Source organism: Grampus griseus (assembly GCF_964374135.1).
Source record: "Grampus griseus genome assembly, chromosome: 4".
NCBI lineage: Eukaryota > Metazoa > Chordata > Mammalia > Artiodactyla > Delphinidae > Grampus > Grampus griseus.
This window is the reverse complement of record NC_138997.1, coordinates 17,386,091-17,404,915: the sequence shown is the minus strand read 5'-3', so window position 1 is coordinate 17,404,915 and position 18,825 is coordinate 17,386,091. Positions and strand designations below refer to the sequence as shown.

At 36.6% G+C, this 18,825-nt stretch overlaps 1 protein-coding gene across 2 annotated transcripts; it reads left to right on the top strand.

Annotated features, from left to right (window-relative positions):
• Positions 1-6,768: 6,768 nt before the first annotated feature.
• LAMTOR3 (late endosomal/lysosomal adaptor, MAPK and MTOR activator 3) lies at positions 6,769-18,172 on the top strand. 2 transcript variants are annotated; one of them, XM_082653578.1, is made up of 7 exons: positions 6,769-6,907; positions 7,226-7,271; positions 9,853-9,887; positions 12,401-12,459; positions 13,984-14,117; positions 15,560-15,623; positions 17,319-18,172. In XM_082653578.1, the coding sequence occupies exons 2-7, from the start codon at positions 7,263-7,265 to the stop codon at positions 17,390-17,392; spliced, it is 375 nt and encodes a 124-aa protein (XP_082509704.1). In that variant the 5' UTR covers positions 6,769-6,907; positions 7,226-7,262; the 3' UTR covers positions 17,393-18,172. The 2 variants fall into 2 exon arrangements, with proteins under 2 accessions (XP_082509704.1, XP_082509703.1); XM_082653577.1 differs by lacking the exon at positions 17,319-18,172 and adding an exon at positions 16,124-17,275.
• The last annotated feature ends 653 nt before the right edge of the window (positions 18,173-18,825 follow it).

Below are 18,825 nucleotides of genomic sequence, written 5' to 3'. Positions count from 1 at the left end.
CGGACTCTTAACCACTGCACCACCAGGGAAGCCCCATAATCTTTTTTCCTAACTGAACAGAAAATCTTCTGAAAATGAACAATAAATCTTAATTTTAATCTGTACTAGATAGCTGAAAAACCTTGTCTCTTGGCCATATTGGACTACTGCCCAAAGTCCATAAAATTCTCCATAAACCCATGAAAAAGAAAAGAGAGTAGTCTCACAATAACTTCAAAGTTTTTTTAATTCTAATTTTTAAGTTCAAAGAAGTGGGTAGAATGATGATCTTCAATAATTCTTGCACATTCCTTTAATAATCTGGCAGGCAATACAGTCCTCGAATTCAGGCTTCCTCTTTGTTTTATTACTATTAAATAGACAGTTTCCTATAAATGGAAACATTTTCCCTCAAAACACTAGTTCAAAACATATTCCTTATATTAAGGATTATGTAATCACATTTTTTGTAACTTCCTGTATGTAACTTTCCTGTTGATATGTGATTCCTTTTCATTTATTTAATTTTATTATCTGCTGGTTTTGGGGCCAATAGATTTGTGAATATTCTGTGGATGTGTCCATGTATACGTGTGTGTGTGTGTGTGTATATATATATATATATATATATACACGTATATATATATATATTTTCCAGCTAATACCTCAAATATGTGATTGTTTAATATATACCACATTATATTTGCACAGAGCAGGGCTTCCATTAGCAGTGGATTTTCTTATTTCTAACTTTGAAAATCAGTCCACAGAATTTCATTGGTGTGGATTCTTTCTGTTGATCTTTCCCATATTTTAACAGAGATTCCTATTATAAGGCCCATACTTCAAATATAATTGTATCTTTCTATAGCAATCTGGAAGTATGTAGGGGTAAGAAGTGTTTCTTGGAATGTTTTAGTAAGTTACCATAAAAAATTGGAATTACTCGTTGCCAAGCTGTCTGGTAACTGCATAACAGATGACATCTGGCATGAATGTGAATGTCTCATTCACTTCAGTCCATGAGTTGGGACATTCTAATCTGATATTCTACTTTGCCATTTAAAAGCACCACTAAAATAATAGAGATTTTTCAATAATATCGGAGTATTTTAAGCATCAATTTAAAAATGAACTGCTTTGGACTGTATATGGATGGATGACTATATCAATGAGAAGAAAGAAACTCACACATAAATAATATTTTTATAATTTATTTGTATTAAGAAATGCTTCTTACCTTTTTTGTTTAATTTTTGGGTTGCTACATAAGACTTTCTTTCCATATGAAGTTTAGATCATGTTTTTTAAAAGCTGCAGGTAATTTTCAAGGTGTGATGGAATTTTACTGGAAGCCTTGTGTAAGTTAAATGAAGTGAAATTGGTAAAGGAGATCTTAACTTTATTTGTCTATAGTGCATTCAAGATTATACAATTAGATTTCAAAATGAAATGTCAATGAAATGTCTGATTTGTAAAATATTTAATGTTATATCAGACTTATATAAAATAAAATTTTCTGTGTGAGAACTCTGTTAAAGAAAATGCATTTGATTTTTAATGAGTGTTCTGCTGAATGATTTATGATGAATTTTTGTCTTTCAGTCTCTGCAGTTTATCTCAATATATGAATAAAAAGAAGGTCTGTTCTCACTGTAAAGGATTTGTTTTTATCATGTTTTATATTCTTAATATGGCCTTTCCTTCATTCATTCAACCATTCAACAAATGTATGAATGTTTGCTATAACCCAGGCAGTAATATGGAAATTAATCACTGAACAAGGCAAAAATCCTTATGAAGTTTACATCTAGCAAGGGAAATAAATGTCAAGTAAATAACTACTTATAATTATGATGAATGCTACAAAGAAAATTACAAGGTACAACAAAAGCATATATCTGGAAGGCTTACCCTACTCTGGGAAGATTAGGGGAGGTTTCTCTGAGGAAGTGAGCTTAAGCTGAAACCCAAAAGATGAGATAAGTAGGAGTGAGGTGAATGCTAGATAAATATTTCAGGCAGAGTGTGCTAAGTTGATAAAGTCATAGAAACTTTACAGAAGAGAAAACAAACTTGTATGATTATGACATAGGAAGCCAGGCTAAGTTAGAGAATTAAAATAAGATAAGGGCCAGATCCCATGAGGCTATATATAAACCATGATGATTTATGTTCAAAGAAAAACTTTGAGATTTTTTTTTTTTTTTTTTGCGGTACACGGGCCTCTCACTGTTGTGGCCTCTCCCATTGCGGGGCACAGGCTCCGGACGCGCAGGCTCAGCGGCCATGGCTCATGGGCCCAGCCGCTCCGCGGCATGTGGGATCCTCCCGGACCGGGGCACGAACCCGTGTCCCCTGCATCGGCAGGCGGACTCTCAACCGCTGCGCCACCAGGGAAGCCCAAACTTTGAGATTTTTAATGAAGGAGTTAACATGATGAGACTTGAGTTTTTAAAGTAACATTTTAGTTGTTGTGCAAAGAAGACTGGAGGGCAAAAGTGAATGTAGGAAATGATAGGAAGTATTGTCAAAGGAGAGATGATCATGGCTTGGACCAGAGTAGGAATATAGTGATTGATTTTGAGATACAGTCAGGATGTAGAATCAAGAGAATTATTTGATTGATTGGATTTGGGATAAATGGAGGCAGCAATTAAAAACTTTCCAAAAATTTGGCTATGAAAAGAAGTAGAGAAAAGGGGTGGTAGCTGGAAGATGTGGTTTCTAAGAAGGCTTTTGTTTTTTCAATTATTATTTATTACATGAAACCTTACTACTTATTACATGGGAGACCTTACTAATTCTTTTTATTCTGGTGGAAAGGGGCAAGTAGAAAGTGAAAGAATAGAGAAAAAGAAGGATAATAGCATTAAGTACCTGATATTCCAGAGGATGTTGGAGCCACTGCAAAGATGGAATAATTACTTTAGGTAAGAGACACCACCAGCATTCTTTCAGAAAGGAATATATGGGTTATGGCTTGTATTTTCTTAATAAGATAAGCAGTTTATGGAAAATTAGGGGGTGGAGAGGATGATAAGCAGACACTTCAAAAAGAATGAAGACAATTTGAAGGAATCATTTTCACTGAGTCATCTGACTAGTGAAAAGTAGGATTTCTTTGGATCCCACAGTGGTGACAGAATTTACAATCTGTTAAATTTTGTGTATTTTTTCCAACTTAGTCCAGCAGCCTTGGCATAGACATGTAGAATACAACTCATTTAACTCTTCCAAATTTGAGGTTCTGGTAGGCAGGAAAGATGGTAGGGGCATTTAAGATGTTGACAAGTGAATGGTTTCACTGACTATTAGATGTAAGCCAGAGATCGAGGGAATTAGTGATTCCTGAGGTGACCGCCTAAGTCTAGAGAAAGTTATTGTATAGACCTTATAATTGACTAGAGAAAGTTATTGTATAGACCTTATAATTGTATTTTCAGTGGGCCAAATCCCAAACCAGAGCCAAAATCAAAATTTGTAAGACATTTTCCAACTTGGCCAGTGTAAGTGATAAAATTTTCATTTTTGTATGTTGGAGAATCAGCAAGACTCTCCTCCCCATACGAGTTTGAATACCAATAGAATTTTCACACAGACAGCAGAGCCAGCCTAAATCCAGATGATTGATTGTTGATTTTTTGATAGGAAACCAGAATCTAAAAACAAAAACAAAAAAATTGAGAGCTCTGCTGTATACAACAGCTAAGAGAAATTTAAGCTAAAGAGAAGCAGAAACAAAGGCTCTGATATAATAAACTCAGAACTTTAACATGCGTATGTTTGTTGACTATATAATGTACTAGTATGCTGTGTACATAGTAGAACAAAATAGCAAATTTGTATAATGAGATAAAAATTTTGTGTGCATATGCATGTATGTGTATACTATCTGTTTCTTTCTGAACCTCAGAGATCATCTGTTAAATCCCACTTTGGAGAACTGGCACACGGTGCTGATAATCTTTTAGGTCAGTAAATATTTCCCTTAGTCCTGTACCAACAGCAGTGTTATTGATGGGTAAATGCAAACAGATCAATCTGAGTACATAAGGAACTCTCCTATTGACATGCCATAATTTGGAAACCACCACACTTGGAAATTAAAAATCTTACTAGATTTTTCAATTTGTAGACATCATGGTATTTGGAGATCTTGGAAAGCTGTGCTCTCCCTTTTTGCCACTCAAGAGGAAGAAAAAAATCAGCAATATTTTCCAGATCAACTACCATATAATAATGTCATTAAAATGGATAATTATGTTAAAATGAAAAGTAGTGCTTCCAGAAATTAGAAGTTCTTGCTAGAGTTCATATTTTTATTTGCCTCCAAACTTGGGGGCAGATGGTGGGGAGGTACGGGGGAAATAAGGAGTTTTAGTTTTAGTCAGGGCCAGGACTAATGGTTTCTTGTAATCACTTTCATTCTACAAATGTTGAAATGAGTACCTACAGAATGCAAGAAACAGAGGCATTGTAGGAAACTGGATAAAATCTAAACCGTGACCCTTCTTTCTAGACCTTATGGTCTCACTGGGTAAACAAACTAAAACTATGACACATAATTATGCACAAATAAATATCAACGATTCTTGGTAGTATATAGGAGCATTCAAGAGAATGCGATGGATGAGAAGGTGTTATAAGGAAACAAGATTTAAATAACTAAGGCAGAAAATGAAGGGGTTTAGAACACGCCACCCTGAAATATGCCACTTTAGCATATTGATTATTTTGATCTGAAGGCACTAGGAAACAGCAAATGCAGGAAGGGCTCTCTGACCTCCTACTTTCTACTTAAAGGCCTGTCATAAAACTTCCCATGAGAAAGGTGCCCTCCCTCTACCAGGAAGAGAAGAACATTCTTATCACCAGAGATGGAACTGACACTGAAATGGACCTGTGCAAACAAACCTACTAAAATAACCCTTACCTTCCATTAGTTTATCCCATACGTTTAATAGTCACTGTTGTACAATCTACTGCCCCTAGCCCAAGCCCCCTTGTCTGTCTCATCCCCACCATTTGTTCTTTGTGTAAAAAGGTATATAAACTTCGGGCCTAACGGCTTTGGGTCTTCATTTTCCTTCTGAAGACTCCCATGTACATGTAAAAATATTCAATGGATTTGTATGATTTTCCTCCTGTTAATCTGTCTGTTAATTTCATTGTTAGACCCAGCCACAAAATCAAAGAAGGTAAAAGGAAGTTTTGCGTCTCGTACGAGAGAAATGAGCATTTCAGAGTCGGGAACCTCCATAACTAGCATGGGAAAATAAGAGTCATTTGGATGGAAGGGTGAGGTAATCAATTCGGCTGGGAGTATAGGATTCACAATAGAGTGCATTTAGAAGTAAAATAAAATGACATGTTAGTGCCAGATTAAAGACTACATCAACTATTGTCTGCAGTGGTATATCACTAAAGATTTTTTGATCAGCAATAATGTACGTTATTTTAGAAAGGTTTAACTGGCCATTGTTAAGTGGCTATTGATACAGTCTTGCAGAATGGAATAATGGTTTGAAGAACTGAAAAAATCTAGATGTAAAAAAGCATTGTTAAGGAAGAAAAGAACATGAGGAAGGAAAGAGAGCAAACATGATACCTGATGGAATCTTGGAACCAACATGGACATAGATCAGGAAACAGGTTTACTGGCATTTTTAGAGCCTTTGAGTTAGAACTGACAGACATATGTGTACAAATATTCAACATCCAACAAGCAGCTGAAAATGTGAACGTAGAACTCAGATGAAAAGTGCAGATTTAGGACTCACATTATCAGGACACTGTGGAAAGGGAAAAACAGCAGAGGAATGAAAGACAAGCTTTAAATGCCTTCATTTAAGAGGAGGCTAGAGTGGGTGAGGAGCTAAAATAAGTGCAGTGTCCTAGAAGCTAAGAAATGAAAGGAAGGAAAAGGAAGTGATCTTCATGACGTCAGTTGCTATGGAACTGTCAAGTTCACTTGTAATGACAAGGAGGTCATTTGTAACAGCTGGGAGCTTTGTAGTTTACCATTTCGTCCTCCTAAGGATAACTAGGAAATAAGTATCTCTTCACCACGTCTTGGACTATGGTTCCTTTTGCACTTCTACTTTCTGGGATTGGAGTTGACAATCAGTCGAATACAAGTTCCCATAGACCTCATTTTCCTACCACCTACTGTAGGTTTTCCTTAAATGTGCACACAAGCAATGCACCAAACAAAAAGTAATGTAGGCAGTCCTTAAAGGTATAGCCTTCTAAGTCAAGAGCCAATGAAAGAAAGTTGTTCAATGTCTGCATATGTAGAGGCTTGAGGTACACACATAACTCATCTCCAGAAAGCTCATGGATCCTCGATTCAATCTAGACAGGGCCTTGAGTCACAGTACGTGGGTAGCATCCATGGGAAAGCCAAAAGAGACTAGTAAATTGGGGTCAGAAACCTATGGACTTCTAATCACGGGCAATCTGGTGTTTGCTGTTCAGCGTGTAACAGCACCCCTTCAAATTTCTCCATCTACAAGAAGAGGTTTTAAGATAACGGGCCCTAAAAAAACGAATGAGATTTTTCCACCCTCTCCAAACAAAAACGTCTTCTTGCTTGCGTTTTCCAGGGGTCTTCACGGCTCAGCGATCTCTTAGGAATGTCGATCCGACAGCCGAGGTCGCGACGTCCTGGTCTCTGTGCAGGCGCAGGAAGCAGCCCCTGGGTTGGGGGGCAGGGGTCGGGCTGGGCGCGTCGCGCGGCTGCGCGCTCCCTTTTGCCGAAGCACCTCCCCGGAAATCCGGCGTCCCCGGGGTCGGAGGTCTGGGAAGTGCTTCCTGGAGCACGGAGGCGGTTACAAATCATGTGACAGCGGCTTTTGGAGGAACCTGTGTCAGTAGCTGTCGTCTGAAGTGACAGCTCAGGGAACCGGGCAGCCCAGAAACCCAGGTAACTGGAGCCAGTTTGCCCCGTGTTAGGCTTGGGCCCGCAGGTGGCGCGGGCGGTGAGACGGAAGAGAGGACGCCCCTTTCGCCTCCCCTTTAGGCCTGAGTTTTGGGTGTGAGAGGGTGAAGTGGGCTGAGGTCAGGCATCTCGGTTACCCGTCTGGGTATGTGGAAACTCCGAGTGCCTTCAGCCTCCTTGTCACGAGCCCTGGAGTCGCGGATCCTTGTCTGACCCTGAGGAAAGCTGACCCCGCGTATTGGGTTGGAGGTGGGGAGGGCGAGGAAGTGGTGAGAGGAGAGTCATCAGGAGTTTCTTTTTCAGGCGTGGAGACTGATCCTGCGAGAGGAAGGGGTTCATCATGGCGGATGTGAGTTTACACAAGAGGAAGGAGAGAGAGGGCGGGGAGAGGTAGCGCTTCCCAAGTACAAATTTGTTTCGTTTTAGCGCTTCCCTCCACTTCATTATTTTCTCTAGGATCCGAAGTGAGAGATTAATTTGAGTAGTTTGCGGGGTCCCGAGTTTCTGCCTGGAATGGGCTTGGAGGACTCTAAGGTGCCTGAGGTTGAGAAGATTTTTTTTTTCCCACGCCCCAGTTCTGCGGGCATGAGAGAAGCTCTGCATATCTACCATTTCGATTTCTAAATGATGGTTTGTTGCTCTGAATCTTTTTCCAGTAAGTGTTACGTCTCTCTGAGCTTATTGTAGCAATTGCAGATGATTTATAACCAACACCTCTTTAGCACAGCAATACAAGCAAAATTCTAAATTTAGAGAACTTCACTCCTAGAAACAGCAGGTGATTAATACTGTTAACGTCTGTGTTTGTTTATAGTTTACATACTGTTATTTTGCTGACATACATGCTAAACATTCTTTGGAACCTTGAACATACACTCATTTAATTCTTACAGTAACTTTTATGAGGTAGGCACTATTATTATTATCCCTGTGTTATAGATGAGGGTGCTAAGGCACAGAAAGATCAAGTGACTTCCTCAGGTTACACAACTAGGAAGTTGTGGAGTCAAGATAGCAACCCAGGCAGACTGGCTCCAGAGCCCGTGCTCTTAACCAGCACACTAAATGGTCATTCAACAGCAATATGAATCGGATTTTTCTGTTTAGGTTGCAAGATTGTTTTTCAACAGTTAGCAACTTTTTATGCCTTTATCACTCCATTTTTGGGTGTCTTCCATTATATTTTTGAGGCCTTGTTCTCCAGGCATAATCAAATCACTAAATTCTTTTCAGCATCTCCCTTGAAAAGATTGCTGTAGTAAGGGCTGTGAGAGAAATAAAGATGACTAAGGTATGATTTCTTTCCTTAAGGGTTTCTAAAGTTAAAAAAAAAAGTATAGTAAGCAAGTGATCATACATGTGCATACATTATTGTGTAAAAATTCAAAGGAGAGAGGGATTGCCTCGGTTTGTCTTTATCAGGAAAGCTGGTTTGGAGTATTTGGTGGTTGAGATTAGCTCTAAAGGATGAGTAGCAATTTTTTTTTTTTAAAGGCCGAGAAGGTATTACTAGTAGAACGAATAGCATAAGCAAAGTTAGAGATAGGAAAGGAAAAGATGTATGTGGAGGAGCTGTGAATAGTCCATTTCACCTGCGGCTGAGGAAGTGTATGAGGGAGTGGTAGGAAGCAGGACTGTAAAATTAGTCGTAGACCATATTGTAGGGAGCCTCAGATGTCTACAGAATTTGTACATAATTTGGTAAACAGTGGAGAGCCATTCAAACATTGATTCTTGATCTTGGCTGCACAGGGAATCATGTGGGGAGCCCCTCCAAACCAGGCATCAGAGTTATTTTTATGCTCTCCAGGTGTTTTCCATAGCCAGGGTTGCGAATCACTGCAACTATAGATTTAGAGAAGGAGAATAATACGATTATTGGCATTGTGTAGAAATGTGTGGGGTAGAAATGGTAGACCGTCATACCAATTGGGAGGCCAGTGTAAGTCATAAACAGTAAACTGAACCTAAACTGTAACATCATTTGGAAGGGAGAGAAGAACACCAGTTTAAAAACATTTGGCTTCACAAGTGATTTTTAAAGTGATACATGTGAGTTTTGGGTTAAATATTACTTTATGTTTCAAAGCTGAGTAAGTAACAGGGATTGGTAGTGCCATTAGTGGAAACAAGAAGAGATTGGGGAAATCTGGATTTCGGATGAAAAGTGATGAGTTGAGCTTTGTGATAGTGTGTGCAAAGGTAAGCTGATGGTGATAACATGAAATAAAGTGAACGTCCAGGTTTGGAGAATAGTAGGGATTAAGGAGCCAAATCAGTCTGATTTACCTATGTAGAGCTCATGATTGATGCCGGGATTGTCAATGAAACTCCCAGATGAGAGAGTGTAATGAGACAATGTAGTCTTCTGTTTCTTTAGTCGTAATTGTGTTCCATGCTAAACACTTGACACACATTGTGGTTTGTCTTTAGCCATGCGAGGAAACTGAGTTTCAGAGAAGCTTGTCAACTTACCCAAGACTGTTAAAGTGATGTTAGAAAGTCTGTGGATATGGAAAGATGTTCATAATATATTCTCAAGTGAACACAAAGTTAGCAACAAGAAGATGTACAATAGTATGAAAAGTATGATCTAATATTACTTCTAATATGTATTTGTGTTTCCACTTCTGGATATGCTAATCACTTTACATGCATCGTATCAATAAAGTTCAATAACAATCTTATGATGTAGGTTCTATAATTATCCCTACTCAACAAATAATGAAACTGAGGCTTAGAGAAAAAGGTTAGTTAACTTGTTGGAAATCACACAGCTAGTTAAAGCATCAAAATCAGAAAGAGAAAGAACACAAGCAAGAATGGTTATGAATGAATACTTAAGTTACCTGAGATGTGGATAGGACGGTGTCTAGAGAACCAGTACAAGGCATTATTATTATAATACGATTTTTTATATTCTCTTTCAGGACCTAAAACGATTCCTGTACAAAAAATTACCAAGGTAAAAAATTACTAATTTGTTAGTAAATAAATTCTGCTTAACATATGTTAATTTTATGTAGTATTTTGTTTCTGTTTATCTTAGACTAATATATGTGTATTATGCTATTATTCAGCACTTTCAAATACCTAACATAATCTTATGTAGCACAAGTGATGTGCTTTGAGTTTGCAGATAAACAACATGAGCGCTTAGAGAAGTTACATGACTTGTCTGAGGTTAAACAGCTAGTGAATGCCAGAGGGCTAGAACCCAGATTTCTTGCCACTTTAGAGTTCTTTCATAGCGATTTACTGGATTATACTTTGACGTAGTTGGAGTAATTTCAAGGGGAAAAAACCTAAGAATTTGCCTTTATTTTTCACATTGCTTGTAAGACCTAATTGCTGAGTCTACATAACCGGAAAATGCTAGACTTAGCAGCTCATACTTGGAAAAATCACAAGGCTTTCTTCCACTTGCCCACAGTCCATTTGATGTACCATTTTGTAAATTAGGCTCTTGTGTTGAGGACAGTGACTTCCTTTTAGGTATTTTACTGATTCAAAGGACTTTGTCACTTTAGTTGAATTAAAATTCACATTTAGTTTAATGTAAAATGATACCTTAGAGTTAAGGGCTTGAAAGAGAGGAATATATTGAGACATCCATTCTCACATTCCAGAAGAATTGAATAACCTTTGAATTAGTATAGCAGAATATGTAGTGAGATCCTTTTTTTTTTTTTATTTCTTATTCTCCGAATCTGTTTGATGTTAAAAAGGTTTTAGATGTCAATTTACATAGGTGGGGAAAGAAAAAAAAAAAACACTTGTTTGGATTTTTGCCTAAATTGGTTTGTGTGGTTTGCCTAGGCTTGTGCCTTTACTCTGATTACAGAGCACTTGAAGTTAGTATTATCTTCTACTTTTGATTTATCTATATTCTTCTCTACTCAGAAAGAAATCACTACTGAAGTGTTATTTGTCACCATTGACTTTATGTTAATATGATACTTAGATTCATTTTTACTGTCTCCCTCCTAGTACTGGCAACTGTAAAGACAAGCTGCCGATTCTGTTCTCAACCTAATGATCAGCCGTACCAGTAGCCTCAGCTGTGCACAGTAGGGCAGGGCCATAAAAATGACCATCCAAGCTGGAACTGTCCAAAGCAGTTTTAATTATCAAATTTCTAGATTTTGACTTAAATGAGAGATGTGTGACTCTTCCTTTCCCTATAACACTTAGAGGCTATTGTAGGGTTACTAACTGGCCTAATTTCGATATTGTTATGTCACAGGGAATAGGGAGAGAGGTGGGGAAGCCGCCAGTCAGTGGAGCAGTCACAATACACAACATTCATCAGATAAGTTCACCATCTTGTATGGACATGGTTTGTGGCACCCCAAAATAATTACAGTAGTAACATCAAAGATCATTTATCACAGATAACCATAGCAAATATGGTAATAATGAAAAAGTTTGAAATACTGTGAGAATTATCAAAATGTGACACAGAAGCACAAAGTGAGCACATACTGTTGGGAAAATGGTGCCCATAGACCTGCTCGGTGCAGGGTTATCAAAGCTCAGTAAAGTGCAGCCCAGTAAAATGAGGTGTGCCTGTAGTTACAGGACTGTAGGCTTTGTGTTATACTTAAGGGGCTATAGGTCCTTTGTAAATGATGAAAGTTTGAGGATGTTTCCCCATTATAATTTTTAACATTTTTGTGCTCTAGGGATTCTCACTAATAACTTAGTATTTAAACTGCATGGATAAATTATGTCATTCTCAGTGTGCACAGGTGACAACATTGATGTTAATTAATATTTTTGAATGTTAATTATGTACCACCCACCCTCTGCTTTACATGCATTATTTTTTAAATTTCACAGTAGCCAAATAAGTACACTTATCCCCATTTTCAGATTAACTGAGACTTAGAGGTTTTGTAACTGACGCAAGGTAGCTTAAACAGTAAGCACCAGACTCTGAACTGGAAACCAGGTCTTTCTAACTTCACAGCTGTAGACTTAACCATTCTGCTTACTTTTTGTGTAGGCGTGGCTGAAAGGATTGCTGTATGACCTCCATTCTTTCTGTCCTGTTCCCTCAGCTTACAATGATCTTTCTGCCCCTCTTTTCTTAGTACCATAGCATCTCAGCTGAGATACCACTTCCTCAAGGAAGCCTTCCCTGACCCACCTGTCTGAATCAACACCCCTTTTATAGGCTTACGTATCCCCACATATCTCTTAATGGCACTTCCCAAGTTGTAGTTTTATATTTGCATGAGGTGATCTGAATGATAGCTGCTCTCCTTTTAGATTATAAGTTGTGTGAAGGCAACTGTGTCTCTTTTTGCTTGTTATGGTGGAAGAGTTTTGGCAAACATGTTATAGGAGCTTATATCAATAATTGAGTTCCCATGGTTTTTCAGAAATAATACATGAAAATTACCATTATGACTTTGAAGGTACGTATTTTGAGAAAATGTTTTATAATATTTTAACTTTTTGTTTTCTTTCTAGTGTTGAGGGGCTCCATGCTATTGTTGTGTCAGATAGAGATGGAGTGCCTGTCATTAAAGGTAAAATGGAGCAATTACATGCCAGTGTCCTGTTTGCTTTTGAATAAAAATGTATTTATATCTGAGTAATATAGAAGGCAAGCATAAAATAACCCATTTCAATACATTCAGGAGATGGTCTTAGTTTGGGAGGAAATGTTTGCTTTTGTGTGTTGAAGGCTGGGTTGGAATCTTAAGTAACTTATTATATATCAAATGTATCACGATATCGTCCAGAGTTTAAGCATGGATTCATCACAAACCCAGTTTCCCATTAAAGACATTTTATGTAAACGATTAGTAAATCTAAGTGATGAGAGTGGGCATATATGCAGCTAGATATATTATACACACAGACTCCCCCAATATATGTTTTTTATCAGTATTGCTAGTAGTTTTAGGATAAACATCCATACATTTGAATTAACATAAATTTATTGTTTTGTTTACTCTTTCTTGTTCTGCTTCCTTACTGGAAGTAAGATTTTGAAAAACTTTTAACTGCACAATTACTTTAGTTTACCAGAATCTAACAATAATTTTTGCCTAAAGAAGAACTGGTTAACCTAAGGAAAAAAAAAAAAAGAAAGAAAAGGATTTCTTTTTTCTGAGTTTTACCTTATTTTTAAAGTATATATGTCACAGAAAGAGTAAATAATGTTCTGCATATTTTGTTTACAATTTATTTTCCACCTGGGGTTATCATATATGTCAGATAATTTCAGACTTTAGAATTGAAAGAAAGTTTAGAAATTAGCTAATTTAGTTCTTTCATTTTATAAATGAAAATGGTCAAGCACAAAGAATACATTGTCAGTCCAAAGTTGCACATGCGTCAGTGACAAGATAGGCAAAGAACCCATCATCTCCTGATGTGTGATCCAGTGTGCTTTCTAACCCAGCATAGAACATAGGTAGCCATGGGCAAGTCACTTACCTTTTCTCAGTTCTGTAATGAGGGCTTTGAAGAAAGTAATCTCAGAGATTTTCCAGTTCTCATGTTCTTTCTGAGGATCGCTGTGTTAAAAGCCCTTAAGCTCAGCACTTACTGGTACAGCTAACTCCACTTAGACCTTTTCATGAGTGAAAGAAACTTAAAACACATGGCCAGTTGTAGAATTATTATCATCTACAAAAGATACTTCTGTGGGTTTTATAAGAGCAAAGGTTTTTGAAGCTTTTTTTTTTACTATTCTAGCTTTGCTCTCAGTTAACCAAAACATTCAATTTATTAATTGCACTGATAATCATAATCTGTGTTTTAAGTTAGATATTAAGAAAATGGAAACAATTAGTATTCATTTGAAAATTTTAAAAAATTGTGAGAACCAGCATTTCTTCCCTTAGATATGATCACTTAACTTCTGGCTGAGTGGTTTTTCCCACCTAAATTGATGAGACCCAGTTAGTAATATGATTTTCTGTATTGTGAAGCATAACCATTGTGCTCCATTTTTTACAGGTTTATGTTAAAAAAAAGTGCTCTAGATCTTTTCCCTACCATATTTCCTGCATAATTTTTACTTAAATCATTTATATTTCCAGTGGCCAATGATAATGCTCCAGAGCATGCTTTGAGACCTGGTTTCTTGTCTACTTTTGCCCTTGCAACAGACCAAGGGAGCAAGCTTGGACTTTCAAAAAATAAGAGTATCATCTGTTACTATAACACCTACCAGGTAAGTTCATAATTATCAAATGGTTTGCTGATGATTTCAACTATTATTATGTCTTCTGTATAAAGTAGTTTGTTTTATAATTCTAAATTTTAGTTTCGAAGGGGATGGAATTATAAAATCTTAACCTTCAAATTGGTTATGTTAAACTGTAGTAATTTTTTTCACATTTCAGGAATTAATTAATATAGAAAATTAGATTAGAAGATTTAGTAGTAAAGTATATGTTATCCTAAAAAGGGTAAGTCAGGTCACTATTACCTCCAGTAGATGGTGCCCTTAGCTTATTTAACAACTGTGATTTCTCAAATGACACACTTTTTTTTTTTTTTTTTTAAATTAATTATTTATTTATTTTTGGCTGTGTTGGGTCCTCGTTTCTGCGCGTGGGCTTTCTCTAGTTGCGGCGAGCAGGGGCCACTCTTCATGGCGGTGCGCGGGCCTCTCACTGTTGAGACCTCTCCCCTTGCCGAGCACAAGCTCCAGACGCGCAGGCTCAGTAGTTGTGGCCCACGGGCCCAGTTGCTCCGCGGCATGTGGGATCTTCCCAGACCAGGGCCCGAACCCGTGTCCCCTGCATCGGCAGGCGGACTCTCAACCACTGCACCACCAGGGAAGCCCCACACTTTTTTAATTGTGGTGGTGACAGATGCAGAATTTTCCTTGAAAGTCAAATGATAAGTTATTTAAATTTGTTATCACTACTAATTCCTTCATTTGGTTTGAAATATATAAAATAAGTGAGGTTATTATTTGTGGGAAAGAAATTAGTTGCTACATATCTCTTGACCTCCAGCTGGATTTTCTTCTTTAGAATAAATTAATCACTTCTACTTTAGAACAATGTTTCCCAGAGTATGTCATGTACTACTGATGGTACATAAGTGACATTTTTTATTTTAAAAGTTATATATTTTAATGTCTTTTAGGCAAGAGATAACCAGCCCATCTGACCTTTAATTTAGCCAATAAGGGTTAGGTTGAAGCTAAATTTTTTAAAAAGATAGTTGATTCAAAGTTAATTTAAATTTAAATTAATTTAAATTATAGTGGTTCAGAGGAGGCAGAAGATCATTAAGTTATAACCACTTGAATGACTGAGAAATACTGCTTTGACCTATTTGCTTATCAAATATTTATTGAGACCCTATTATGTAATTGACACTCTGCAGGGCTTTAGAAGATAAAAAAAGATGAAGACACAGCCCCACCTTAAAACTTTCCAGGCTAAGTGGTATTAATGTCTCTAGGAGATAATCAGTAAGCCTGTTTTATGGAAATACTTATTTTCACTGTTGCATGTTTTCATGATGTAATACCATGATGTTAGGCTAGTATCTTACACATTGACCATTTAAAGTTTTTTGGAAGATTAAGATATTTCATCTGAATTACACTACCTTTTCACTATGTAACATATTATTTAGATCTTGTTCTCTTTTTAGGTGGTTCAATTCAATCGTTTACCTTTGGTGGTGAGTTTCATAGCCAGCAGCAATGCTAATACAGGTGTGTTTTAATACGGCTTTTAATTCTTTATAATACCATATCTGAGCAGTCTAATATGATAGGAATAGCAGATTTAGAGTAAGAAAACCTAAATTCATGGCCCAGTCTACCATCTGTTCCTTGATCTCTGGAAGTGTAACTTCTCTGAACTGTGTTTTTCATATCTGTGTAATGGAGCTAATGTCTGCTTTCTCGATCTTGTGCGCTTATTTTTTAGTTCAAATGAGACAGTGTATATATAGGTAAGTGATCGTTTAAGATAGAAAGGAAAACTAAATGTTATCTTCACCTCTTGAATGCTATATCTTGCTCACGTTACAACAGTTTAAGAAAACAAAGAAGAGTAGAGAAGATAACCAAACAGAACACGTAAAAACGATCAAGGATGAGTTCAGTTCCATATAGACCAATCTATAAAATGTTGAACAATAGTGGGCAAGATGAATGTGATTGAGAATTTAAAGAGTGTGACTAGGATGAATATACTCATTCTTCTTTAGGGTGGAAGAATTTGAGGACGAACACTGGGAAGCTGTACTTTCTAAAGAGGATAGTAAGATCTCATTGTATCCAGTAGCCTTCACTGTCTATTTTCATGTAAAATAATGACAGTATTCAGTTGAATTGTAATTTTTTTCCTCTTTTGGTTAAAGTGGAATTTTTTTAAGGTCTGTCTCCTTCACCTTTCACCACTGTTAGAACTGTTATGCATTCCTTTTCTGTTTTTTCTCTTTCCAAGCTCTTTGAGCCTGCTTTGTTTCCAGCTATGTCACTGAAGCCTGTATTTAGATTCCTCATCTTTAAAATGAGGGGTTTAGATTTGATAATCTATTGGGTCTCTTCCATTTCTAAATGTTTTGAAGCTATAAAATATCATATGTGAAAACACTTTATAAATTGTATAGGATGGGAGTGGTGTCAATATTTTAAGTATATTAAACCTCAGTTCTGATAAATCAGTCATGTGATAAAATCATCAGTTGTTATAAATTATGATAATGTGCAGAACTGTATTTTAGTATTGATACTTAGAACATTTCCTTGAGAATCCAAGATGCTTTTAATGCTCTGTGAGACAGAGGAAGATCTTTATTTGAGCATAAAACAAGCAGTATTTAAGATATATATAGCCTTCTACTCTGGTAAACTAAGGAGAAGCTAATTTCTAGACTAGTTTGTTTCTTTCAGTGTATGTTTTATACTCCTACCAAGCATCTTTAAAATTATTGTTTTCATTTGAAATACCCATTTATATCTTAGCTTTATTGAATTTATATAATAAATATTTGATTATTCCTTTGCTATCTACCTATCTTGATAAAGTTCATTAAAATTGGCTCAGGAAAAAAGTATACCTTTTTTTAGTAAAAATCATGTGTATTATTCCTGAATCAGTGCAGATTTTGAAATAATAAGGTATAAATTAAAGTTTTCCTTTCAAAACTAACAAAATTATAGCACATATGTAATTCATTTTACATCTTCTAATACATATAAATATTTTCATTAATTTATGTTAACAGATGATAAAAATAAACTTCATAATGAATATGGGTTTTTGATTATTTAGAATTACAGTATTTTAAGTATGTTTTAGTAATGGAGAATGAACTATGTCTCACTTACTTTTTTAGTATTATACATTTTGATAAACATTTTTCTAATGTTCAAATTTTCTTAATCCCTTTGTTTTAGGACTAATTGTCAGCCTAGAAAAGGAACTTGCTCCATTATTTGAAGAATTGAGACAAGTTGTGGAAGTTTCTTAATCTGGCAGTGGTTTCTGTGTATACCTTATCTTCATTATATCAAACAGTATCAATCCAGCAATCTTTAGACCACAACAACACTTGTATCCATGTACTCAAGAAAGGGCCCCTTTTTCCACCTTACACTAGAGAAAGAGCCTATAGATAGAATTTACGGACAGATTGATTCTTATCTTTTCTTGTGTAGGGCCTTTTCTTATTTGTGAGATCTGGGGATTCCACAGAAATGGTTCAATCTATCACAGCTCCTATGGAGTTAGTCCAGTCACCAAATATGCATGAGATTCTATTCGGTGGCTCAGAATCAAAATGATACTTTGATCCACTTGAGCCATGAAGTGCTCCCTATTGTACAATATGCCAGGGCTGCAGAATGAAGCAGACTCTTTTTATTGTGAATAGTGAGGACATATTTTTCTTCATATTATTTTATTTGCATTGAGAGGAAGATAAAATGGCTTAGTAAAAGTAATAGAATCAGTACAATCACTAACTTTCCTTTGTATATATTATTTTGCAGTATAGGTGAGTATTACTAACTGATTTGATTCTTCTCAGAGGGTGCTGCTCTTTAATGGAAATGAAAATGATAGCTAATGTTTTTTTCTTCCACTCTGCTTTCTGTAACCAATCAGTGTTTTTTAATGTTTGTGTATTCTTTATAAAATTTAGATGTGATTCATTATTGAATTGTTTCCAGTATTGGTATGTATGTAAACATGGTAGTATAGCCCTTTTTTTTCATACATGAGTATAAATAAAATAGTATTTTTAGAAGTACAGTTTGAGCACTATGTAGGTTTTTTTCCCCCAGACTATTTTCAAACGTTTAAAGACTATAATTAACTTAATTCACTCTTTCAGCCACACGAATAAGTGACTGTTTCACATCTGGTTTGGAGACCGTTTTACCTAACATAAACTGTGAGTTGGAAAATAAACCTCATCCATGAGCCTAATTTAATCTCTGAAATTGGTATCACAGTTCTAGCATGTGCTTTTCATTTTCAGGAATTCAGTCCATTCAAGGTTGTTAATTTCCTCCTAGGATCTTTGACAATCAGAGTTTGTCACTGGTACCTGGCACTGAGCACCTACCGTGCGCCATTCACTAGCGCTACCACATTGCAGAATTCTAAGGAGCACAGTGTACATCATATTTCTCTGCTCCAGGAGTGCATTTTACATGACGTGTACGAATGCAGTCTCTCAAGTTGTACAGTAAGATCAGCCGGGCACTGTGTCTGCCTCCTCCTTCTTGCCTTCCTTTCTTCCTCCCTCCTTCCCTCTCTTCTCCCATCCTCTACAAATATGAGACTAAATTGTGGTACCTATCTTTAAAGAATGTACAGCTTAGTAAACGGAACAGGTATAGGAAGTGCTGTGATGAAGCTGTGCACAGGATGCTATAGAAAACACAGAATGGGGCATTT

Excerpts from the sequence above, each read along its gene's own strand:
- LAMTOR3 (XM_082653577.1), top strand. Across the intron at positions 14,118-15,559 it reads GTTACTATAACACCTACCAG|GTGGTTCAATTCAATCGTTT; the intron begins GTAAGTTCATAA and ends TTCTCTTTTTAG. Across the intron at positions 15,624-16,123 it reads CAGCAGCAATGCTAATACAG|GGTGGAAGAATTTGAGGACG; the intron begins GTGTGTTTTAAT and ends ATTCTTCTTTAG.